Genomic DNA, 26,877 nt, shown 5'->3' with positions numbered 1-26,877 from the left:
CAGCCTCTGCAAAAGTGAGGCACTAGGCAACTCAGTGAGACCCTGATTCTAAATAAAATACAAAACTGGGCTGGGGATGTGGCTCAGTGGTCGAGTGCCCCTGAGTTCAATCCCTGGCAAGTAAAAAATAAACAAACAGATAGATAGATTCGGTTGAAACATGAAAATTGGAGACTATGTATATTTGCCATTAGGGCTGAGATAAATTGGGTGAGGTATATCTATTCAAGAGAATACTCTATTGGGAGAGTTAAATAGTGACATAGGAAGATATTCAAAGTATCTGATTAATGTAGACAAGCAATTAGAACATACTATTTGTACTCTGCCCATTTGTTTCTTTATAGTGTCAGTACTTTTTGTCTGCCCATTAAACGTGCCTGTCTGCTTCTAGTTTCCATGTCTGTCTTCTAACTAGGGTTTTGTCATTCTTCCTGAGTATTTGCCTTGAAAGAACTAACTAGTGAAACTATTTAGACTTGGCATTTTATTTAGATAACTGGTTGATTGTGAAGTTATGTAATTTGGTCAGCTTACATTTTTCTGACTTAAATTCCTAACACATTTTTGCTATCTTAATGTTCATTTGCATACTGTTGTACTTTAAATTTGTCTAGGTATCATCTGTATCACTTCCTATATTGCATTTCCATTTTATTGGGTTTGTAGGCAAAAGTCAGTCCTTGTATTCAAAGAAAAGCCCTTTTATTGTTTCTATAGTGTTAACTAATTTATTTTTGATACTGGAGATTGAACCTGGGGGCGTTTTACCACTGAGCTACATCCTCAGTGCTTTTTATTTTTTTATTTGGAGACGAGGTGAGGCAGGCCATATTTGCAGTCTTCGGTCTCAGCCTCGAGAGTCACTGGAATTATAGATATGCTCTACCATGCCCCAATAAATTTTTAATCTTTTTGTTCAGCAGAAAGAAATTTAAAGACTTACTTTTTTTTTTTTTTTTTAAATTTAAACATGTAACTGAACCTTTCCTTTAAACTTAAGATGATACAGTAGTTGAGATTTTCCTTGAAAATTTGTAAAAAAATAACAAGGTTCTGCTGGGTGTCATGGTGCATGCCTATAGTTCCAGTAGCTCAGGAGGCTGAGGCAGATTCAAAGCCAGCATGAGCAACTTAGTGAGGCCCTAAGCAATTTGGCAAGACCCTATCTCCAAAAAAAAAAAAAAAAAAAAAAAAAAAAAAACAACACAAAAATAGAAACAAAGGCTGGAGGTGTGACTCAGTGATTAAGCGCCCCTAGGTTTGTTCCTTGGTACAAACAAAACGAATAACAAGATTCTGACCCAACAATTGTCCATATAGGACTAATTTTTACCCATAAATGTTAGATGGAAGTCTAAAGAAAAGGAAAATGATTCTCAGATTTAAATCCACATAATTCAAATTCTTACCAAGTAGCATGTATAGATTGTGACATAGAATAAATAAGCTCCGAAAAGTCTTTGTGGAGGGATAAGTTGGACAGCTTATTCATCTTTATGGGGGGTTCTGCAGTTGATTATCAGTCTCTCATAGTGTTTGTGATGCCTTGCTCTCTGCCTTCACTCTGCTTACAGAAAGAATATGGAACCATTAATGCCAGTAATAATTTTTGTGTGGTAAGAGTGATGGTGTCCTTTGGTAGATCAACATTCAGTGGCACAAAATTTGTTTCCACACCCAATAAAAATGTCAGAGCCTTGTGTTGCAAATTTCTGATTTTCAAAAATTTTCTAAAATAATCAAATTGCAAATATGTCCCTGGTTTGAGCAAAACTGTTGGCATACTTTTTGTTCAAGGCATTAGAAATTTGAGAAGTGTTTAGGTTTAAATATTAGAAATTAGAAGTATTTTATGGCAGTGTATGTTGGTATATATTTTACAGTATTGATGGATTGACTTCAGTACTTGGGAAATAAATTCATACGTGCTTTAGAATGGAAATAAGAAGATTCAACAGATAATTCTGAAATGTTTTTACGTAATCATTCACATGTAAATTTCTTATTACAAGCATATTTAGAAATATTAGCTTATTATATATAGTTATTTTTTCCTCTTTTTTTAATATTTATTTTTAGGTGTAGATGGACACAACACAATGCCTTTATTTTTATGTGGTGCTGAGGATCAAATCCGGGTCCCGCTCATGCTAGACGAGTACTCTACCACTGAGCCACACAATCCCAGCCCCTGGGTATATATAGTTTTTTAAATAAATGCATATTTTGCTTTACTTGGCATATCCTATTGTGGCTTATCTTAAAATATTTCTTGTAATACTTTTCTTGGAATTAACTTATTCTTGGAAGTGTTTTTCTTACTAAGATAAGTAAACAAGTATAAACTGTATAAATATGAGTATGGCTTCTATACACCTTTTAAGTTCATTGGTAACATTACTGAACCTCTAATTGGCATTTTAAAGAATCCAGTAACTGAATGTTTTGTTTTGCTTGCGAGAATGGCTATGTTAAAGGGCACAGGTGGCTTTAGGTGTAGGAATGAGTATTCAGATGAAATCCACTTAAACACAGCCTTACAGGAGTTAGCCTTCAGAACGTTTTCTTATTCACTTATATATAAAAATGAAAGGGAAGACAGAAATAGAAGGAGTAAGGAATTATATGGGAAAGTAATTACAGCATTTTACCACTAAGGTGAATTAGTCCTCTTCTAATTCTGTCCTCTGCTAGTGTAATGAGAATGGCATGACATTGGTTGTTTTCTCATGATTTAGTTCTTTATGAAAAGACCTGGGTGTTTTTCTTAGAAGATAGTTCACTATGTATTTAAGAAGTGAAACCTACACAGATGAGGTGTGGAGTTGGCATCTTTGAATGCTGCTGTGTTGTCCAGAATTTCTTTTACTTATCAAGAAACTACCTTGGGGGCTGGGGTTGTGGCTCAGCAGTAGAGTGCTCACCTAGCATGTGCGAGGCCCTGGGTTCGATCCTCAGCACCACATAAAAATAAATAAATAAAATAAGTATATTGTGTCCAACTACAACTAAAAAAATAAATAAATAAACATTAAAAAAAAGAAACTACTTTGGATATAGTGGTTGGAAGATTGTCGTTTTTAAGGCAATAGTATTTCTTTAGTGTTTGTTTAAACTTTATAATGTCTGTGTATCATTTAAATCTATAACTCAGTGACATCTTAAATTTTCAGAAAATCATGTATAGAACCAGGTGCAATGGCGCATGCCTCTAATGCCAGTGGTAGGGGAGACTGAGGCAGCCTCAGCAAAAGCGAGGTGCTAAGCAACTCAGTGAGACACTGTCTCTAAATAAAATACAAAATAGGGCTGGGGATGTGGCTCTGAGTTTAATCCCTGGTACTTAAAAAAAAAAAATCATGTACAAAAAAGTGGAATTTTAAATACAAATGGTTTCAGAATGAATATGAGACCTTCTTGACTTGTGGGATAAATTCTTGTCAACTTATTTTGATAGTTTCTCCTCCTCTTCAACCTTTCTAATACCTGTACTGTATGTGAGAATGTGCTCATGCCAAAGCTGATGATTAAAAGCCAAAACCCGAAACAAAACAAAACAAACCCCCCTGATTTGTAGCAAATAAACATGTACTTTCTGGCTTTCTTTTCTATCAGCAATCAGAAACGGAGACTGTACATCTGTTTATCCCAGCTCTTTCAGTCGGCGCCATTATCGGCAAGCAGGGCCAGCACATCAAACAGCTTTCTCGCTTTGCAGGAGCTTCAATTAAGGTACTGTTTTGCCAACTGTGGCTGTCCTGGTTCTTTAAGCAAATTAGAAAGATAAATCTTTCCACTTAATAATTTGAATTGAATGTTAGAGGTAGTCTTGGTTACATAGGGCCTGACAGAAAACCCCAAACAACAGTAGCTTAATCTCCAGACTGATTCTGGAGGCAAGAAATCCAGGGCTGGCTGGTTACTTTGCTCCTCAAAACCTTGGACTTCTAAGCTCCTTCTAGTCATCTTTGCCAGGTGTGATCTTGGACTCTCATGGTCCCAGAAGACATCATTCAGTGCTCAAACAATCTGGTCTGTTGTCCAAGCCAGAAGGGACAAGTAGGACACAACAAAGCCTTTCTACTAGGGACATTTCCTCAGGATTTGGCCAGATGAAGCTGAAGGGGCATTAGGGAAATCTAGTCTGTGTATAGTTAGCTAAACATTTCATTATTACAGACAGTAGAGTAACAAATATCAGAAGACAGTTAATGTTTTCTGCCATAATATAACAGTGTGTTTTTTGAAGATTCTGTATTTTGACGTGCTAAAACAACATAATATTAAAAAGCTTGATGTATCTATAGTTTTGTTCAGGAAAACATCAGTTAGAGGTTTTATTTTGACTAAGTTTTATGAACCTTTAAAAATTAAGATTAACATACAACATAGTACACTTATCATACAACTCATAAATCCCACTCCTGGATATTTATCCAAGAGAAATGAAAATTTGGGTTTTCACTCTCTCTCTCTCACACACACACACACACCACACTAAAATTATCTATATCATCTTTATTGATAACTGTCCCAAAATAAGAAACCTGGTGAATGGATAAAATGTGTCCATCTATACAATAAATATTACTAAGCAATGAAAAGAGACTATTGATAAAAACAATTTGCAAGGATTCTCATGTATTGTGCTGAGAGAAGGAAGTCAGTCTCAAAAAGCCACACATTGTATGATTTCATTTATATGATAATTCCACAAAAGGCAGAACTATAGGGACAGAAAGAAAACAAATCAGTGGCTGCCGGAAGTGAAGGAAGGGGGAAGGGTTGAGCATAATGAAGCTGTTGGAAGAGATTTAGGGGGTGATGAAAAGTGTTCTGTATCTTAATTGTGGTGGTGGATACATGAGTATGCATTTGTCACCTCCTACACCAGGACACCAAAAGACATTAAATAATTAAAAATCAAAACAAATAGCCCTTATATATTCTTGTATAGCAATAAATAAGTGAGCAAAGGAAAAGACATGGTAAAAGATCAAGTGGTGAAACAACTTTCCTATCCTCCTAGTTTCCTGATTAAGTTAAAAATAAATTCTGACACATATTCACACACATTTAAAAAAAAACAAAAACCCTAGTAGATCTGTTTTGGAAAAACTGAAGTGAACATTTCATGAATAAGAATTGGGTATTAGAGGCTCAGTTCTACTTTCTGGCTTTCATGAATGTTTTCTAATGAGGCTGAAAAAATGTTTTTGTTTCTTAAAAGCCTGAAATGCATAATCTGAAAGATTCATCACCATTCCCAATACTTGGTATTGTTTTACATATGGACAAATTTCCATGTACTTGTGTGAAATATGATATATCAAGAATTATGTAATGTTTTGAACAGCCAACAATAAAAAATTTAAAAAAAAAATTTCCATGTACTTTACTGTATTAGGGATAGAATATTTAGTTATTACCAAATTATCATTTGTGTTCATTTACTTGACATTCAGATCATTCCTCATTTATCTTGCATAAACAGTACAGTGATAAATAAGATATACAGCCTTATTTGTTTAAGCTTATGGAAAGTAGAATTAATGGGTCAGAGGGCATGTGCTTTTTTCAGGCTTTGAAAGAGTATAGCAATTTATACTCTTAACGTAAATGTAAGAGTGCAGTTAGTCCCAGCCTTCTATCACCAGTATCAATAAACAAAGGTATCTGAAACAAAAGAACAAAGCTGGAAAATTGAATACCTTTTTTAAAATAGTGGTTTCCTTAAAGAGTTTTGATTAAAAGCAAGTAGTTGTTTGCAAATACCAGTCAGTGCCCTGCATAAAGTAGGTGACAAGAGATGTTAGCTTTATTATGGAGAGAGAACGCAAGGCTTCATTAAAAATAGATGTTTTTGATGTAAATTATGTGTGGGGAAAGGTCTAGAATGTATCACATAATTGACAGTGATCATCACTGTGGTGCAATTTGGTATTTTTGCTTCCTGTTCCTATATGAAATACTGTTTTTTGTATTACATAGTTATTTATTGTGTTTTGTATAGTAAATGTCAACAATTTTTTTCTTTATGTTTTGATAAGAGGAACTCAGTGGCATTTAACCACTGAAAGCTTTTTTAAATTTTCTTTCTTTTTTTGAGACAGGGTATCACTAAGTTGCTTAGGGTCTCCCTTGCTAAGTTGCTGTGGCTGACTTTGAACTCATGATCATCCTGCCTCAGTTTCTGGGATTATAGGCAAGTGCCATCAAGCCTAACCAGTTCTTTTAAAGTAACTCCTAGCAACTGGTCCCCAAATCCTTTTGTCCTAGGTCTTGGTGGGAATGTTGGTTCCTCTCTCTATATAAGTTTCTGCATACTTTCCCCAGTCGGGGCTTTTTGTGCGATTTCATATATTCTGTGAAAATAGAAAAGCCCAAGTTCATCTTTCTCCCACTTAATCAGTGTTTATTTATTTCATATCTTATTTTAGTGAACATACATGGGGACAATTTACTAATAATCTTTGATTTATGGACTTAGTAAAAAATGTGTACAAATAGCTTAAGAAAGCAAGACTTCCTTTTATTTAAATTAGGTAAAAGGGGCTCAGCAACTCTGAAAGTTATAAAAGAGGGTAGAGTAGCCTCAAAATATAAGGTGGAAGGTCTCTTGGAAACCCAAGAGGTTCTGATGCAAGCAGATCAAGGGCCACACTTTGCCTGTGCTTACAATACCAGTGGTACTCAATGGAAACAAACCACTGAGTTCATGGGCCAGGTTGCTCAACTTCTCCAGCCTTCCATTTCCCCATTTGTAAGGTAGAGGTCATCCTTCATCAGGGTGTGGGGCAGGTTGGCTGAGAGTCTGAATGTTTAGGTTTACATCAGATAGGCATAGTGTATGTTTATAGTATATAGCAGGAGCTCTAACTGATGAACCCACATTAATCACTGCCTCTCCATAATTTCCTTCCAGAAGGCTTTAAATTCTGCATTTCGGTCAGTCATGCAAATGTCAAGCTGGTTGGCCTAAGTGTTCTATCAATGACACCTGAAAGTATCATAACCCGTTGGTGATGGGTCTATTACAGATCGCTCCAGCTGAAGCACCAGATGCTAAAGTGAGGATGGTGATTATCACTGGACCACCAGAGGCTCAGTTCAAGGTATATGCCCCCAGACTACAGATGGTAGGAAGAACCATAATGCCGCCTTCTCTCAGAATTCCTGATTTTAAATAAAAAACATCTACTCAGTTAAAAAAAATAAAAGGAAATTTCATGTCTAAGATCAGAATGGAACCACAACTCAATTGTATTTTAAAAATAAACCAAAAGCCTTTAATTTTGAGTTCTGAAATGGTTGTTCCATTTGTTTCCCAAAGGTGATTTGTTCAACACCCTTCTATGATAACGCGAAGGAGAGACCTTAAGAGGAAACTTAGAAACTTTCCTATTAATATATGTGCCTTGGAAATGTGTACCCAGAGTTTTCTGTCTCCAAGAGGTTCTAATCTTGAATTAAAGTGCCCCACTTTAGCCCCTGGGTTCAATCCCCAGCACCACCAAAAACAAACAAACAAGCAAAAGGTCCCCCTTTCATCTTACTCTGGAATCAATTCTATTAGCCCTTGCCCATAGACTCTCCACAAATCACTCTAATCTATAGGATTTTAGAGGCCTGAAGAGCAGGAGCTCTCATAGCATTTGACCTTTGTGAACCACTGCACATGTTTATTGGAGTTTGGGGCCAGAAGGCCTTTCCTTGTATACGCAAAGGTAATGTAGCAGAGTGATATAAAGCAGACATGGCAGCCAGTTTGCTGGTCTAAATCCCAGCTCTGGCATTTACCATCTGAAACCTGGAGCAAGTTATGTCTCTTTGGCCAGTTTCTCACTTATAAAACGAAGATAAAAACATTTACAACCTAACGTAGTTATAAAGTTTAAATAATATACAAAGTGCTTAGAATAGTGCTTAAAACTTGAGCAGCACAATATCAGTGTGCTACAATATACAGCCAACTCAAGGTGAACGGACTGAGACCATGCCAAATTCACAAATATGAATGTATTTCTAATTTTAAATTTTAGTATGAAACTAAGTAGAACAAATTAAAATTAAAAAATTTAGTATGGAACACTTTGTCTTAGATAAAAGCAACTAAATTCTGTTATTTATCCAAAACCCATATATCTTGGTCCAACTGACCACTTAGCAGCTGTATAATTGGACAGCCATCTAACCTTAAGCCTTCTTTTCCTTAGGCAATGTTACTGGCCAGTTTAGAGCTATGTCACATGCATATCGGGAATGTGCCCATCACCCACTGTCTTTTATATATATATTTGTAGTTGGACACAATATCTTTAATTTATTTTTATGTGGTGCTGAAGATTGAACCCAGGGCCTCGCCCATACTAGGTGAGCACTCTACCCCACCCCAGCCCTCAATCACCCACTTTCACTATCTCTCCCCCCACCCTTTTACAGGTGTGGGTCACTCAGGATTGAACTCAGGACCTTTTGTGTCCTAGGCATTCTACCCACCCCTAGCATCCTGCCCCTTTCCCCCATCATTCCTTTGACCTCTGTTTCAGGCCTTTTTTTTTTAAACTAAAAATCCAAAGCTGTTTTCACTTCATTTACAGAAAGAATAGGAAACAAAGGGGGCGCTTTGAGATGTGAATACAGTTGGTTTACATTTAGGTGAAGAAATGGACTCCTGCACAACAGCCTTGTGGTCTAGGCAGCTCATAACTCTGGAATTATGAAAATTCCTTTCTATGCTGAACCTTTAGGGTTCTTAATTTTAAATCTTAAAAGGTAAATACAAACATCAGTTATTGCATGTTTCTCCTTAGATCTAAGCTTTTGCTCTTTTAAAACTGAAATTACTATCTTGGAACTGCTATGTTTGTATCATGGGAAATTCAAAGTTATTTCCCTGTATCTTGCAATTCCCAGGGTTTACAGTTAAGTTAAATATAACACTGTAAGCTATAATGGTTAAATCTCATTTATGTGATCAGTGATAATTCCAAATGAATGTTGTTTTAGAAGTCTAAGGAATAGTTAACCTAATCCATGTCTTTTCTCATTCAAGAGCTTCTATTTTGGAGGATAGTGTACATTGCTAGGGTCCTTTGATTGTATTAGGTAATATGTACATTTTGGCCTGCACCTTTGGTGCAGAAGCTAACCACTTTTTGTTTTTAAGGTTTGCCTGACTTCTTGTCAGAGTCGACCAACTCTTGGGACTTTTTCCTTTGGTGTATACCAGAGCAAATTAATGTTTGTACATAACCAAAGTAGTTTCTTATATGTAATAACTAGTTGCATGCAGTAGGAGATATGTTGGTTGTGAATATCAGGAGTGTGCATTAAATTGATTTTGTAGCCTATTTAAAGCAGAAATCACCTGGATAACATTGATAAACATGGTTAAATAGAAATTCCTCTCAGCAGGTTTCTTACTGGCTCATTTAGACATGAGCTTGGCTCTTCATGAACCTGGTGTAGCTGGCTGTGTAGTTTTCCCCAGTCTTTTCTTGCTTAAGAAAAAGGCAATTAATTTCTCATCGTCAGATAAAAAGTTTTACCTTTCAGGATGGGAGAGCAAATAAAATCTGACACAAATTATTCATTAGACTTGCCTATTTTCATCAGAAATATAGCTTATCCTTCTTTTATCATTGAATCATCTCACCCAAGGTGCATGTATTGTCACTCTTTTCGTAATTTGTCTCTTAAACTACTCTCAACAGTCTTCCAAATACAGGTGTATCATTACAAAGGGTTATTCCAGTTGGATCTAGGCCAACTTAAAGGGTAATTGGTTTTATGTATTTCAAACATGAATGACGCTGATCAGCTATATTCTCACCTGTAGGCTCAGGGAAGAATTTATGGAAAAATTAAAGAAGAAAACTTTGTTAGTCCTAAAGAAGAGGTGAAACTTGAAGCTCATATCAGAGTACCATCCTTTGCTGCTGGCAGAGTTATTGGAAAAGGAGGCAAAACGGCAAGTACTTCAGCAAAACCTGTGCAGTGGTATGAAAGGGAAAGCATTGAAAGGTACTTGGGAGTTCCAATCCCTGAATTTTGGCTAATTTATAAAAAGCAGGACCATCTTGACCAAGGTTTGGATAAGAATGCCTATTGTACTTGAATGTGGATGTTGGATACTAGTGAAAGTAATATATCTTTCAGAATACTGTGAGAGGACTGTCCCATATTAGTAAGAGGCATTCAGCATTAATGTTGAGAATGTTAACACTGAACACGAACTGAAAAAATTTCATTTATAAGTTGTACTTTTATAACTGAAAAAAGCAAATGATGTCGGTTCTTTTTCTAACATCTAAGAAATATCCAAAGCTATTTACAAATTGGAAGTAATGGAGAACACACACTTTGGAATCAGATTTTCAGGATTTCAATCTAACTTTGCCATTCACTTGTGTAAATGGGCTTAAATCAGTTTTTTTTCAAATGAGCCTTAGTTCCAATGTTTTAAAACGAAGGCCAGGTACACACCTATAATCCAGTGACTTGAGAGATTAAGGCCAAAGGATTCCAAGTTCTAGGCCAACCTCATCAACTTAGCAAGACCCTGTGTCAAAATTAAACAATAATAAGGACTGGGATGTAGCTCAGTTACTAAAATGCCCCCAGATTCTATACATAGCACCAAATCAAATGAGGGCAGAACAATTAAGCTCTTGAATTATTAGGATTAAATGAAATTTGTAAAAGCTATAGCTCAGTGTCTGGCACATAGTAAGTGCTTGGGAATGATATTTTTTTTTAAATGCCACTTAAAATCGTGTATATTTGTCTATTTCAGGTGAATGAACTCCAGAATTTGTCAAGTGCTGAAGTTGTTGTCCCCCGTGACCAGACACCTGATGAGAATGACCAAGTGGTTGTCAAAATAACTGGTCACTTTTATGCTTGCCAGGCAAGTGGACTCTAAAATGATGTAATCACTTTTGATTCTCTCAACTGGAAGCAATCCTCCATGAGTATACCACACAAAAATGATTGTTTGATGTTTAACACATTTGTGTTATCTTTTTTTTTTTTTTTGGAGGGGGGGGGTCTTGCTGTGTTGCCCAGGTTGTCCTCAAACTCTTGGGCTCAAATGATCCTTCTGCCTCAACCTCTCTTGTTGCTTGGACTATAGGTGCACCTAGTTGATGCTTAACACTTTTAGTCTTCCTTTTGGCAGATGATTTCAGAGATGACTAGCAAACTGATTAGGATATATTTCTAATAAGCAAATGTGTTCTAATCCTAATTAGAAAAAGGTATGCTCCATGTTTGTATAGAGAAGTCAAATTAAAAAGAACCAAAAAAAAAAACAAATGCATTTTATTTGAAGTTGCTGATATAGTAAAGTAACTTTCTATCAGGTAGATATTTTAAGCTGTCTTTTTTGCAGGTTGCCCAGAGAAAAATTCAGGAAATTCTGACTCAGGTAAAGCAGCACCAACAGCAAAAAGCTCTGCAGTGTGGACCACCTCAGTCAAGGCGGAAGTAAAGGCTCAGGAAACAGCCCACCACAGAGGCAGATGCCAAACCAAAGACAGATTGCTTAACCAACAGACGGGCGCTGACCCCATCCAGAATCACATGCACAAGTTTTTACCTAGCCAGTTGTTTCTGAGGACCAGGCAACTTTTGAACTCCTGTCTCTGTGAGAATGTATACTTTATGCTCTCTGAAATGTATGACACCCAGCTTTAAAAAAAATTTTAAAAATTTAAAAAAAAGTAAATGGGGGAGGGAGGGAAAGAGAAGAGCTCTGCACTTCCCTTTGTTGGAGTTTCACGGCATAACAAATTTTCTAATTTTTCTTAAATATTCCCCCATAATGCCAGAAATTCGCTTGAAAGGTGCATTTGCTAAATTCATCAAATTAATTAAAATAGATTGCTCCTAAATCCAGTTGTTAAAATTGGATCAGAATAGGGTTATCACAGGAACTTAAATGTTAAGCCATTAGCATAGAAAACCTTTTTATTTTTTATCTAACACTAACATGAATAACCTAAGGGAAGTGCTGAATGGTGTTGGCAGGGGTATTAAATGTGCATTTTTACTCAACTACCTCAGGTATTCAGTAATACAGTAAAAAACAAAATTGTTCCTTTTTTGAAAATTTTATATACTTTATAAAGATAAAAGTCCAACCATTTTTAAAAAAAATTAAAATTCAACAGCTATTAGTGAACAGGAAAATAACTGAATGGAATTTTACTTCTGGCTGGTGACAGTAAAGCTGGAGAATTAATTTTCGGAGTTTTTTTTTTTTTTTTGAGGCTTTTGACAGTTATTAGTTGGAAAATCCAGTAAATATTCAAAGATATGGAGCAGTGCCTATATTTGGAGAGCAGCAATACCATTTATTCCTTTGTTTATAGTTGGGAAGGTTTTTGATGGTACTAACAGCAATGTGGTGGCAGGAGGTTTTGGAACGGCTAGTTTAAATGGCTTCAGGAGACTTCAGGTTTTTGTTTAGCTACATGACTGAATGCATAAATGCTTTGTGCTTTTGACTATCACTACCTAAAGAAAGTGTGTCAACAAAAAAATGCAAAACTTTCAAAAGGCTTTAAAAAAAAAAAAAAAAACAAGCTCCAGCTTGTCTTATAGGATGTTTAGTTTGCCAATACACTTCAGACCAATTGGTCTATGCTTTAAGCAGACTCCTAAAGAACTGCTTTGCGAAGACCAATGAGACAGATGGTGTGACAGTGCTAAAAGCAACAAATGGGCTACATCTCCTTATGCCTGGCGCTGTCGTGATCCTAAGCTGTTTTGAAGATTTTTAAGCAATGGATAAAAAAAAAAAAAAAAAAAAAAAACAACTAAAATATTAAATAGAATACAGCAGATTTTCTGTATAATCTGCAACCAGTTATTTGAAAATAAGTCAAAAGATAGAGAATGCAAGAAAATAGTTTTGGGAATATAATTTGAATGACTGTGAAAACATCTGGCCTTTGACAATGAAATTGTTTGCCCATTCCTTAACTCAATGGCAAAGCGCAGTAATGTACAATTGTGTGGGTATGGGTGGTCTCTAGGCCACGCTGCTCTCTAAATTTTTGTGTTGCTTTTGTTCATGAGATGATCACAGTCATCATGTTATTATAATCTGAAAGGTATTACATAACCCTTTAAGAATCATTTTGCCTCATTCATAATTCAAGATGAATTTCTACACGCTTAGGTAAATTTTTCTGAAGATTAGCAATATCATATTAGACCTGAAAATGATTTAAAATGTTTCCCTAAATATTTCAGAAAACCAGTTAATTTTGTAGTTTTTAGCAAAAAAGTGCCCTTTTTGTCACTGAATTCACCTAGCATTCATTTTTTTTTTTTTTTTTAAATACAATGAATTTAAACTGCTAAAAATCAGACTGGCTTTTGGTTGGATTTCAGGTGAGATGTGTTTAAGGCCAGAGTTCTTCCTTGATATTTGATTTTTCTAGTATTTTTCTTTTTTAATTCAGATAGGTGCTGCATTTATATCTGCTGGTTTAAATTCTGCCATATTTCACTTCTAGCCTTTTAGTGTGGCAAATCATGTTTTACTTTCACTTAAGCATTTGTAATTTGGAGTATCTGGTACTAGCTAAGAAATAATTCTATAATTGAGTTTTGTATTCCCCATGTATGGATCATTCCTCATCTATAATGTGCCCCAAATGCAGCTTCATTTTCCAGATACCTTGATGCAGAATAAAGTTTTTCATCATTAGATATAGCCTGTTGTGTAATGTTTCCAGGTGAATGTGAATGTTTTTTATTTAGTCTACAAACTTGGATTTTTAGTAACAGAATGTTAGTTTCAAAATAGGCACCAATACTTGTAGATTTTACTCTCATCCATGGCACATTAATGTGAACACTGATTAGACTACTACATACAAATTAATGACTACAGGTTCCAAGAGTTTTTCTTAATACTTTACATTCTGTGAAAGCTGTAGAAGTCCTATACTAAAAGAATATTCTGTGGTATTTACTACTACTATTTATCCCCTCAATGTTACAAGGTCAGTGAATGTTGATGTACTTTTGTGTTAACAAAAACACTTTGGCCACTCCACAAGACTTCCATTTAAGGAAAATTAATAAAAATCTGAGCAGAGTCTCAACACAGGGACCAATGCTAAAACTCAGGAAATTTTGGTTTGGTAGCTGATCAGGATAGACAACTTGTTTTGGGTTTGACTGTATCAACAATTCACATCTGTCATCATGAACAACCATGAGGGTAGATAAGATTTGTTCTAGCAAGAGATGCAATTTAGGAACTGTTTTCCAAGAAGTGACTCAATCCAATTCATCTGACTCAAAGCAATCTAAGTTTATTCACATTTGAACTCCACTGGAGTTAGGGATGAAGTGTCATCTTCTATTCCAATAATGAAGTCTTCAGGTAATGTCTCAGGTGCTATCTGAGCTAACTGGTCATCATAAGAACGCAGGGTCCATAATTTCTCTAATTCATAGGTTTCTCTGGTTTCTGGAAGCATCAAATGAATCACCATGCTGCCTATCAGAGACAGATAAGAATTAATGAAGAAAACAATTCATTTACTTTTACTCTTGTCTCTCAACTCTAATCTAATGTAACTTTAGGATCTAGGAACTAGAGCAGTGGTTATCAAAGTGTGGTTTCCCAGATTAGCATCACCCAAGAGCTTTTTAGAAAGGCAAATTGTAGACCTCAATCCAGTAAAACATACCATGGAAATGATGCTGTGTGTTCCTTACTGCATCCATCATATAAGGAGGTACATGATGTCAATATGTAAACTTCTGATGGAAATGATCTGTTAGGTTTCTCATAGGAAACAATTCTCCTTAGATATTTCTGAAAGTACTCACTGCCTTTGGCTCTAGTCTGTCTTTCCAAGGCTGTTTATATAGTGCATTGTCTTATTGGAACGACAGTATTTCCCTCCACAACAGAGGACAGCAGTGGTTCTGATACTGCTAAATACCCTCTGATATACAAGATAATCACCCAGACTCAACAAAATTACCCAATCTAAAATATTAATGGTGAAAAACATAATACTTTACTTTCTGTGAAGGCTGTAGAAGTGCTATACTAAAAGAATATCCTGTGGTATTTACTACTGCCTTCTATCACCTCAAAAGTTATAGGGTCCACGAATGGTGATATACTTTTGGCCATTCATTACATAGAATAAAACTTGCATTTAAGCAAAATTAACAAAAATCAAAGTCAACACAGGACCAATGCTAAAATTCCAGGAAATTCTGCTGCGACCTCAGGGACAGCTTGTTTTTGCTTTGATTATATCGACAATTCCTACACATCAGTCATCATGAACACCCATGAGGTTATAGCCAAGCAAGCCCACTTCCTCCTTGTTATAAACATCATCTTAATAATCTCAGAGCTCCTCTTAAAACTCTGTACGTGTGTCATCTGGCCCCTCTGTTGTCCTATGAGATTGGGGCTCAAAGACCAAGTACAAAATTGATGATGCTGGTTACCGCTACTGCTGCCAACTGCCCTAACTCCAGAAGAGTCTTATATTTTCTATCAGTACCTATGACAATGGAAGGACAACTTACTAGCTTGCAAGTAGGATAAAATTTCAGACCCCTCAGTTCTTGACATTTTCTCTCTATAACATCTTGTTGGGAGCTGTTTTGAAGCTATACTCACTACTACAACCTGGTATCTTTTTAAAATTCCAGCCTTGTGCTCTCATTTGAGTTATTTATGGCCAAGGTGACATATACTTTATCATCAAGCCTTCCTCTGCTACCATTAAAGAATCTCCTCTACTTCTGTGTCTATAGTTATCCTTCCAGACCTGAGTGGCTAGTTACATATACACCATACAGTATGTCTCCCTCCAAGAGAGTCTCATCTAGCGTACTTTTGTTAGATATAAGACTTCACATGTGAAAAAGACCATGTGAGTTATAACAGAACTTTTATTACTTGAAACAAATTTCAAAAATCTTACTTGGAGATGCACTCAGCAATTTTATCTCAATCCTTTTGTAGCTAAAATCAACTCAGTATTAAACAATATCAATACTTATCTGTGAAATATGCCCAAATAACTTACCAAAATCCACACAAAGCCAGTCATCAGTATCCTTCCCTTCGATCTTAACATAAGGCTCACTTTTACGTTTCAGGTGTTTGTACTGAAAAAAAGTCAGTCCATATATTAAAAGGAGGGAAGAGGTCTTTGCTCTTACTGAGGATCCAGTAGCATTTGTCTGGTCTGAATTTGAAAACTAGCTTACTAGTTTTTGTACTCTGCCCCAATATTAATAGTTTAGGGAAAATATCTCCCTCCTATCTTCTCTATACCTCTTTGCCAAATCCTCCTGTGTAAGTCCTGAGAGGACCACCCTATTCATTCACCAAGGTGCCCACTCAACATTTGGTCCTCATCTGTATCATCCCTTATACCCAATATGCTTCTCCTCACTCTCAGGGAAGACAGATGTCACTTTCCTATTTTAAGGCAAGATCTCAGTGCTATTGATTTAATTTCATCTGGCTTCAGGACATGTTTAGGGAATTTCATCATCCCATGTGTCTATTCACAATACAGCTATTTTGTCTGATATTAGTGTAAATCAAAACCTATTACCAAAGACAAACGACATTACATAAGGTCAAAGGGTTTAACTCACCCAGAAGATGTAACAATTATAACATCAGAGCTCCTAACCATACTGACAACTGAAATGACAGCAGCACAAAAACAGACTTTAATACCTCTTGTCCCATAATGGACAGAGTAATCAGAAGATCAGTAAGGAAACAGGACTTGAACAACACTATAGACCAACCAGACCCAACAATTGCAAAATACACATTTTCCCCAAATGCACATAGGAAATTCTCCAGGACAGATCAGGTATTTGACCACAAAGGAAGTCTTAAATTTAAAAAGAATGAAATACAAAGTGTTTTCTGGTCACAATGGAGTAAAAGAAATCAACAGAAAAAAAAATTAGAAGATCCACAAATGTGGAAATCAAACAGCATGTTCTTAACCAACAGATCAAAGAAGAAATCACATGCGAAAATAGAAAATAATGAGAGGAATGAAAGTTAACATACCAAAATTTCTGGGATGCAGCAAAAGGGAAATTTCATAGATATAAATACTTACACTAAAAAAAGATTACAAATCAACAACCTAAATTTATACCATAAAGCAGTAAATGAAAAACAAAGCTGGCAGAAGAAGGAAAAAATAATTAGGAAAAAAAATAGAAAAATTAGCCCAAATTTGACTTTTCAAAAGTATCAACCAAAATGACAAATCTTTAAGGGGGGAGGAGATTCAAAATCAGAAGTGAAAGAAGACATTACTACCAATTTAAGAGAAAAGGATTGTAAGAATACTATTTAGACAACTGTATACAACAAATTGGACAACCTAGGTATAACAGGCAAATCCCTAGAAATACACAAACTACCTTATGAAGAAACAAAGTTTGGATAGACCTGTAACTTGTAACTAGTAATCAGAATCTCCCAACCATAGGAAAAAAAAAAAAAAAAAACCGAAACAAAAAAAAACCCAGCCCTGAACCAGACAGGTTCACTGGTGAATTAAATCATTCTCAAACTCTCAAAAAAACTAAAGAGTGAACACTTCCTAACTTGTTCTGAGGCAAACCTCACCCTGATAGGAAAATCATCAATACAAAAGTCCTCAACAAAATATCAGCAAACCAAATTTAGCAGTATGTTAAAAGGATTATATACCATGATCTAGTGAGATTCATTCTGAAATACAAAGATGGTTCAACATATGAAAACCAATCAATGTAATATACCACACTAATAGAATGAGGGAAAAAATCCACATGATCATCTGAATTGAATCATTTAACAAAATTCAATGCCCTTTCAGATATAATCAGTCAACAAACTGGTAATAAAAGGAAGATATGTAATAAGCAGCATATACCACATATATACAGCACTCAGCTAACATACTAGGTGGTCAAAGACTGAAAGCCTTTCCTCTAAGAACAAGACAAGAATGCCCACTTCTATTCAGAAGAATACTGGAAGTTCTCGCCAAAGTAGTTATGCAAGAAAAAGAAAAGGCATCCAAATTGGAAAGGAAGAAATAAAATTATCTGTTTGCAGACAATGTGATCTCATAATGTAGAATTCTAAAGATGCCACCAAAAACATGGTTAAGACTAATAAATTCAAAATTATAGGATACAAGGCCGACACCAAAATCAGTTGCATTTCTATATTCAAATAATAATGAAAGTTAATGAAATTAAGAAAAATTTTCATTTACAATAGTGTCAAAAAGAAGAAAATACCAAGAATAAACTTAGCAAAGGAGGCAAAAAAGACTTTTACAATAAAACTTCAAAACAATGATGAACTGGGCACGGTGGCACACGCCTGTAATCCCAGTGACTTGGGAGGCTGAGGCAGGAGGATCATGAGTTCAAAGCCAGCCTTAACAATTTAGCAAGGCCCCGAGCAACTTAGAAAGACCCTGTCTCAAAATAAAAAGGGCTAAGTATGTGGTTCACCCCTGGGTTCGATCCCTAGTACCAAAAGACAAAAAACATTGATGAAAGAGATGACACCAATAAATGGGAAATATTCTGTGTGCATGAAAAGGAAGATTTAATATTGCAGGGAAGTCAATACTATCCAAAGTAATCTACAGATTCAATTCGATCCCTATTAAAATCCAATGATGTTTTTTGAAAAATTAACCTAACCCTAACAAAAACAATCCTAAAAAAGAACAAAGTTGGTGGTCTCAAATTTCCTGGTTTTAGAACAGTATAGAGACTGGGTGTGTGGCTCAGGACATGCCCAACAGGCCCTGATTTCAATATCCAGGACCCACCTCCCGTCCCTGACCCTGCAAAAACAAAACAAAGCTAAAACTTTAGTACAATGTTAAAGTAATCAAAACTTGTAGTACTGGCATAAAGTCAGACCTATACACCAAAGGAACAGAATAAAATCCAGGAAGAAAGAAAAGGAAAAAAAAAAAAAAAAAAAGCTCTCACATAAGTTATTGAATGATTTTCTGCAAGGGTGCTGAGATCTTAAATGGGAAAAGGCTAGTTTTTTCAGCAAATGGTGCTGGGGAAGATGTATATACACATGGAAAACCTTATACCATCAATAAAAACTAACTTAAAATGGATTAAAGCTGGGCACAGTGGCACATCAGAAGGCTGAGGCAGGAGCATCATAAGTTCAAGGCCAATATGGGCGACTTAGCAAGATCCTGTCTGAAAATAAAAAGGACTGGGAATATAGTTCAATGTCCCTAGGTTCAATTCCTACTGCTGCAAAAAGGAAGTGTGCATGCTTAGCTGGGTGTGGTGGCACACACCTGTAACCCCAGCAATTTGGGAAGCTGACTGCAAATTTGAGGTCAGCTTCACCAAGTTAGCAAGACATTGTCTCAATTTTTTTTTTTTTTTTAATTTTTAAAAAGAGCTGGAATTTTGCTCAGTGGTAGAGCGTCCCTGCTTTCAATCCCTGGTACCTTCCCAGATGTATTAAATACCTAACCATAAGACCTAAAATTATAAAACTTGTAGAAGAAAATTTTTGAAAAGTTATATAATATGATTTGGCAAACAAAGCAAAAAGGCTACCCACAGAATGGAAGCAGATATTTGCAAATTATGTATCTGTTAAAGGATTAATAACCAGAAAACAACTCCTACAACACAACAACAAAAAATCAAATCTGACTTAAAAATAAAGTGTCGAGCTGGGGACATAGCTCAGTTGATAGAGTGCTTGCTTCACATGCACAAGGCCCTGGGTTCAATCCCCAATACCACAAAAAAAAAAAAAAAAAAAAAAAAAAAAAGACAATTATCTATTTAAATAGACATTTCTCCATATGCTCAATAAAATGAAAATAAATATGTTCAACGTCACTAAGCAGGAATGCAAATAAAACCACAATGAAGTATTATTTTTACACCCATAATAATGACTATTATTAAAAATAACAAAAACTGTTTTGGCTACTATCTGGAGAAGTTAGAAACTTTAACATGACTAGTGGGAAGATAAAATTAAAAATAAGCCGGGTACAGTGGCACACACCTGTAATCCCAGCGGCTCAAGAAAACTGACACAGGAAGATAGCAAATTCATAGCCAGCCTCACCAATAGTGAGGTGCTAAGCAACTCAGTGAGACCCTATCTCTAAATAAAATACAAAATAGGGCTGGGGATGTGGCTCAGTGGTCAAGATCCCCTGAGTTCAATCCCCAGTACCCCTCCCTGCCAAACTGAAAAACAGAATTGCCATGTGAACCAGCAATTCCACTACATCTAAAAGAACTAGAAGCAGGGATATGAACAAGTATTTTGATACCATGTTATTGTAGTACTACTCACAGTAGCCAAAAGTTGGAAGCAACCTATCAGTGGTAAATGAATAACAATGCAAATATACACATACAGTAGAATATTATTCAGCCTTAAAAAAGAAACTCTGGCATATGCTATAGCATAGATGAATCCTGAAGACACAATGTTAAGTGAAATAAGCTCAAAAGGATAAATACTATATGATTCTATTCATGTAAGATACTAAGAGTAGTCAAATTCATGAGCAACAAAGTAGAATGGTAGTTGGGGAAGAGGGAATGGAGAGTTATTGTTGAATAGCTACAGTTTTAGTTTTGCAAGATGAAGAAAGTTCTGAAGATGAAAGATAAGTAATGATTGTACATCAATGTTAATGTATTTACTCAACAAATATACACCTAAAAATGATTAAAATGGTAGGTGCTTCATTATATATATTCTAACACAAACAACAAAATGTTCTTGACATAGCATTTCTCTCCTTTCTCATCTAGAATTTTCAAAAAAATAACTTCTAGTCCCTTATTTCTACTCTTCCAGAAACCTCTTTGAAAAACCTCCCAGTCTTTTTTTTTTTTTTAAATAGTCCTGAATCTAATGGTGACTGCTAAGTCTTTATCTTACTCCATCCCAATACTGCATATAATAGAGACACTGTCTGATAATTCTTCTTCTTGCTCTCCTGGTTTTCTTCCCAGATCTATGTTTTTGGAATTTGCTCTAACATGTTACATCAGGGCATTTTCAGACCCCTTGTTTCACAATTCAATTTCAGCTATACTTTTGGTCTTAACTGCCTTCTCTTTGGCCAGTTTTCAACAGGGAAGAGAAGTCCATTCCCCTCTAGAATTGTACCAGAATCAGCTAGAAACTTCCAAGTACAGCCCCACCCCCCATTCTGATTCATACTAAGCCTAATTAGTAATTAGGCTTAGTATTTAGTACCTGTGAATTCACTGGGCAAGGAATACATCTATCTCACTACTTTCCCCAGGCTGAGCACAGTGCTCAAATATTTGATTTAAAAATGTAGGCCAACACAGACAACTTTTTGCAAATATGGAAATGTTTCATGAACATCCAATAAGGTCGCAATCAGCCACATGTAGCCACTGAGCACATGAAGTGTGGTTAGTACAAGTTAGGAACTGATTTTGTAAGTTTAATTTACAATTATAAATACCACATGTGGCTAGTGGCTACTGTATAATAGTGCTGTTTTAGAAATGCTTCTGGCTTATACTGTCTTCTAGCCTGCCTTCGGGTTTTTTTTTTTTTTGTTTTTTTTTTAATTTTTTTCTCTGTGGTCACAAGAGTCAAAAATTGGAAATAGCCTGACTCAACAAGGCTGGACACTGTTCCTAAACCTTTCACTACCAAAGAACATAAATACACTTTTTACAAATTCTGAAGTTGGGCTTCTTAATAATTTATTAATGATGTATTACTTAATGATTCATTCTGTAAATGTTGGTGCTCAGCTTTGACACTGACACTATTCCACTTAGTTAATGATCCAAAAAAGAAAATAAAGCATCCTACCATTTTCACAATATAGTAGGCCATGGCGTGTAAGTGTCGGGTGGAAGTTCCACTACCAATCACAAAGTAATCTGTATATCTCATTTCTGGAGGAACCTTGATCACACAAATGTCTCTTGCATTTTCTTGCCTCAGAAGTGAAACCAGCATATCGATGTCAAACTTGGGACCAGTATGATCTGAAAGGCACAAGTATTTGTTTGTGACATGTCCAAGTAGGAGAGAAACCTGTATGCACCTAGAGATGCAGATGCCTCCCAGAGGAGACTAAAACTGCTCCTCTAAGAGGATGTTAAGATTCAAAATGTTCTAAAAGATGGCAGGGCCTAGGCCTTCTGGAAGCTGAACCTGGGCAGTAGTTTCATATAGCATTGCTCAGCTTTCATGATTTGCTCAGATTACACACAGCCACTGTATTTCCTTTGCTAATACCACATGCAAAGTAGAACCATAAGTCAATGACAAATGATTTTCTAGTCACTATTACTAAAATGAGCAATACATCTCAAACACAGAAATGCTATTAAAGGGGCTGGGGTTGTGGCTCAGTAGTAGAGCACTTACTTAGCGCAGATGAAACACTGAGTTCCATCCTCACCACATAAAAAAATAATAAAGTAAAAAAAAAAGGACAGATATAGAATATTTAAAAAAAGAAAGAAATGCTATAAAAAATCAGTAGCACAATTTGGGAAGGAGGTGATATTCTGGGGCATATTAAATCAAATCCCTGCCATAAAGGTTTATAAAACCAGAATTATCAGCCGGAAGGGATCTCAAATAGTCACAGCCTTCAAGTGAGATGAAGAAACAGGCCCTAGTGGAACTAGTGTGGGCTATGATCAATCAGTAAAGTGATTCTCAGTTTGAACCATCATGTTTTTCCTCATAAAGCAATTTGGGTTATTAGCAATTTTTACCTATGAAAATCTTTTTTTATGTAGAGATTTCAACACTCACTTCTTTAGCTTGGAGTATTACTAGAACCTATAATTTTACAGCTCACCTAAGTGCTAAAGCTGACTCCAAAGGACCTAGTAGCTAAATTCATCAAGAGTCCGCCCTCTAATAGTCTACAATATCTTTTTTTTTTTAAATAAACTTTTTTTTTTTTGGTACCCGGGATTGAATCCAGGGTGCTTACTACCAAGCCACATTCCTAGTCCTTTTTAAAATTTTTAAAAATTGTTTGAGACAGGATCTTCCTAAGTTGCTGAGGCTGTCTTTGAATTTGAGATCTTCTTGCCTCAGCCTCCCTGAGTCGCTAGGATTACAGGCTGGCGCCACCGTGCACGGCTATTACTTCTTGGATATAACCTGTTTACCATTTCTCAAGTTTCTAAAAACATTTGCAATAATTACAGTATTTAACTGGGATTCACCTTATTGGCGCTTCTCACGCATACCTTGGCCCCCGCCCCTGGCTCTTCCTAAGAATCTCACATCTCATTTCCCAGGACCTAAGGTCGAGAGTGAAGGGAGGGGAGTACGGCGACGTTTTGATGCCAAGGGTCCGGTGTGGCCATGCCACGGTTGATGCTTTTAAGACTACAGCTCATCTTCTGGCCTGTTTCTTCAATGTGAAACAGGAAGGCTGGCGGCAGCAACCTTTGACGAACCTTCTTGTTCTGGGTCTGTAGTTACGTGACTCGTTAACAGAAATACATAAAGCAGGAAACCCACGACCTCCTCCGTCAGGACTTGGCTCCCAGCTACCCAGAGAGAGGTTCCCTCCACCCCGTACCTGAAACGTCCAGCTCTGGGAATCCCTCGCCGGGTGTCCGCTCCTCCTGCTGAGGCCCATTGTGCAGGCCACGCACAAGGCCCGGGGTCAGGTTAGCCCGGCAGAGCGCTGGTCCCGCGGGAAGCCGCCGCACAGCCAGCAGCTGCAGCCGGGGTCCCACAACCGCAGCCGGTAGTGGTGCACGCCGCGAGACATCCCGGAGCCTCAGGAGCCGCCCGAGACGCCGCGCCGCACAAACGCCGAACTCCATCGCCGTCGCAGCGCGTCACGCCGCGGGGCGGGGCTTCCACGGAGCCCGAGCAGGTTCTGCATCTTTCGATTGGCCCAGTCAATCTGGCAAGGCCTGGAATTTCTGCGTCTGATACACGGGCGGAGCCGGGGCCGTGGGCGGAGCCGGGGCCGTGGGCGGAGCCGGGGCCGTGGGCGGAGCCCCGAGCCAGGGCAGCACTGCAGTGACCCAGAAGGACTGACTAACTTGGGAGTAGGTTTCCTAGGGAGTTAATGGTTGGTTAGTGACAGCTGACCTTGAGTTTTCTCTCTCATCTTGTGTCTCTTCTTTGTCCCGTACTACTTAAGGCAAATTAAGACATAAATTTTCTGATGCTGGGGTGTAGCTCAGTGGCAGAGCTCTTGTCTAGCATATCAAGGCTATGGGTTTAATCCCAGACACTCCCCGCCGCCCCCGCCACTCAAAACAACGTAATTTTTACCCTCTCCCATTTCCAAAAAACATTCAATATTCCTTTGAAAATCTGAAATCCCATGAGGAAAATCGAATATCCTGGATAATGTGGGGTAGAAGGCAGAGGTGTAAAGTACCGTATGGGAAAAGTTCTTAAGTCAACTGTTCATCTATACCCTTGAATGGAAGAGTTTCCGCCAGTGGAAGCACCGCGAGAATGAGGAACACTGACATGACATGACATGACTAGCGTCACATACTTAATGGCCAAGCTGAAACTGGAAGTAGGGTGTCTGGAAGGAAAAAAAAAAGTGACTTCCTGAAAGGAAGTTTCCTAGAGAGTACAGTGAAAGTAGGCAAATATCCCCATTGCCTGGAACATGTTGCCATGGGACTGTAATAGTGCCTGAGGAGGAAACAGGCTAAGCTATGACACTGGCTGCTCTAGAAATATTCGAATTCAAATTGGAAGGAAAATAGCCAGTTTTGAGGGAAAGAGAAGAAACTTCTTTCAAAAATTCTACTTTCAAAATCCCTGAAATTAAGTAGAACTTTTAAAGAAGAAAAGGCAGGGAAGTGACAAAAGGTAGAAAATGTGCAATGCAGATTTATTTAGCCCATGTTAGGACTAAGTGGACACAGGTTCCCATTCCCATCTTCTTTGGTGCTTGTCAGGGTCGGGGCAGCCCCCTCTCCCGCCCCCCTCCACTCAGCATGAGGAAGCCATTCCCAATTTCAAATAGGGATGGGGCACAAATTCAGTCTGTTTCAAACTCTGCCAAGCACATTGTAGGTATTCCAAAAATGTCCAATACATTATTGAATTTCTTTAAAAAAAAACTCCAAACACTAATTCAATAGAAATATTCATAAAATACAAAAACTAATATAAGCACCTGTGTGGCCAACTCAAATATTTTCAATCACTTGAAGTTATTTTTGAAAGTAAGAAAAAGTATTACAAATAAAGTTATGTCTCCTCTGTCCTCCCAGAGGAGACATAACTCCCTCTCAGTCCCACTGTCTTCAATTCCATTTCCCACAGGCATGAATCTGATGTTTCTCCCAGTTTTTTGCCCTCTGTTCCATGATCTCACCCTTGTTTCTGATCATCCCAAACCTGCTTCACCACCTGCATTTGCCATCAAAGATTATTGTATATACCATAGTACTTGCATGAGGAAATTAGAATAGTCATGCATGACTTAATGATGGGGATATGTTCTGGAAAATGCATCATCAGACAATTTCACTATGCAAATGTCATACTTGCACAAATTAAGATGGCTAAGGCATGAGGAAATATAATCTTATGAGACCACTATTGTATATGCAGTCAGTCATTCACTGAAGTATTGTTATAAGATGCATGACTATATATTATGTCTACAAATTGGCCTCATGGGAAGGAAACGCCTTGTACTCATTCTGATAAAACCCATTTGAAAAATACCATCAGGCACACACGTGTGGTTGAAATTAGCCAAGGAGGCTGCACCTAAGAGAGGGTGGGTTGCATGGGAAGTTATATGTATGTATGATAAGTCAGAATGCATTCTACTGTCATGTATAACTAAAAAGAACAAATAAAAGTTAATTTTTTAATTGAAAAAAAAAGGTGGGTTGCATTTCAGTAGAGGGAAGAGAAAGGTCTTGGCTTAAGGCTTGTGCTTGTGTCCCATGAGTCTAAGAGACCAAAGAAGAGACCAGGAGAAATGGGGTCAGTGCTATCTAGAAATAGATAGTTTAGCAATTGCATATCTCAATGATCTTGTTCAAGAGACAGGAGAATGTTCCTGGAACTGAGGATGTCATGGTTAATCACTTACAAGGGTTGTGTAGTCTGGAAAAAATCAGGTCCTGTTAGAAACATTCTTCTAGGCTTCACTAGGAATATCACATTCTGGTTACTATCAAGGCTGAGAAGCAGTCTCAGGGCCCTTAGAAATCTACATGTTAAGATAAACGTGGACTTTTATACCTGGGAGAGGAGGGATACCTGTGAAAGTAAAAGGAAAATTAAAACAAAAGCGACATTAAAAGAGCTTTTTCTGAATGGAATCAGGAGGCTTTTAGGGAGGCAGGACTTATGATGCATGATTCAAGCTGCTGCCTAGAAACATGAACTTTGGTCACCTCCACCCTTTGAGTGTAGACATCTGGAATAGATAATTTCATTGTGCCCCAAGACTACACATGTATTTCAAGAGACTATTAGATTTTTGTTTTATGGACATTTTATGAAGCACATGCATTCTTTTTCTTATCTTCTGTCAGTCACACAGCCCATGTTCTCAACTCTAACAGAATTCTTCCTAAAAAAGAATTTTTATTGCCTTGTAATAACAGTTTGCTTGTATAAGTTTCCATCTTCCCTGCTGTCACAAGCGGCACTATTAATAATTACTCGGAGGTGAATTGTCTTTAAATGCACACACATATTCCATCACACCAATTATTAAATATAAACAATTAATGCAACCTAGGGCAACCACAAGCCCCAAAATACCTCCAACACCATGAGATTTCTCT

At 37.0% G+C, this 26,877-nt stretch overlaps 2 protein-coding genes across 3 annotated transcripts in view; one reads left to right on the top strand and one right to left on the bottom strand.

Moving 5' to 3' along the window:
- Igf2bp3 (insulin like growth factor 2 mRNA binding protein 3) overlaps positions 1-13,726 on the top strand; it is a 143,653-nt gene extending 129,927 nt beyond the window's left edge. The window contains exons 11-15 of the mRNA XM_015490123.2: positions 3,619-3,735; positions 7,044-7,118; positions 9,845-9,976; positions 10,802-10,915; positions 11,399-13,726. Coding sequence (XP_015345609.1) covers positions 3,619-3,735; positions 7,044-7,118; positions 9,845-9,976; positions 10,802-10,915; positions 11,399-11,497 — 537 coding nt within the window. The 3' untranslated portion in view covers positions 11,498-13,726. The remainder of the gene's footprint in view (positions 1-3,618; positions 3,736-7,043; positions 7,119-9,844; positions 9,977-10,801; positions 10,916-11,398) is intronic.
- A 591-nt stretch (positions 13,727-14,317) lies between these two features.
- On the bottom strand, positions 14,318-23,945 carry Malsu1 (mitochondrial assembly of ribosomal large subunit 1). Of its 2 annotated transcripts, none has more exons than XM_015490121.2 (4): positions 23,664-23,945; positions 21,920-22,098; positions 16,089-16,170; positions 14,318-14,527 (listed from the first exon to the last, which is right to left on the bottom strand). In XM_015490121.2, the coding sequence occupies exons 1-4, from the start codon at positions 23,911-23,913 to the stop codon at positions 14,340-14,342; spliced, it is 699 nt and encodes a 232-aa protein (XP_015345607.1). In that variant the 5' UTR covers positions 23,914-23,945; the 3' UTR covers positions 14,318-14,339. The 2 variants fall into 2 exon arrangements, with proteins under 2 accessions (XP_015345607.1, XP_015345608.1); XM_015490122.2 differs by having other exon boundaries at positions 14,318-14,523.
- Positions 23,946-26,877: the final 2,932 nt, after the last annotated feature.

This window comes from Marmota marmota, unplaced genomic scaffold (assembly GCF_001458135.2).
Source record: "Marmota marmota marmota unplaced genomic scaffold, marMar, whole genome shotgun sequence".
Classification (NCBI taxonomy): domain Eukaryota; kingdom Metazoa; phylum Chordata; class Mammalia; order Rodentia; family Sciuridae; genus Marmota; species Marmota marmota.
Note: the sequence above shows the minus strand (reverse complement) of the source record. Positions and strands in the feature narration are given on the sequence as shown.

Coding starts and splice junctions, on each gene's coding strand:
- Malsu1 (XM_015490121.2), bottom strand. CDS start 23,913: ATGGAGTTCGGCGTTTGTGCGGCGCGGCGTCTCGGGCGGCTCCTGAGG. Junction 16,171..21,919: donor CCTACTATATTGTGAAAATG/GTAGGATGCTTT, acceptor ACTTTTTTTCAG/TACAAACACCTGAAACGTAA. Junction 14,528..16,088: donor CTGGCTTTGTGTGGATTTTG/GTAAGTTATTTG, acceptor TGTCTCTGATAG/GCAGCATGGTGATTCATTTG.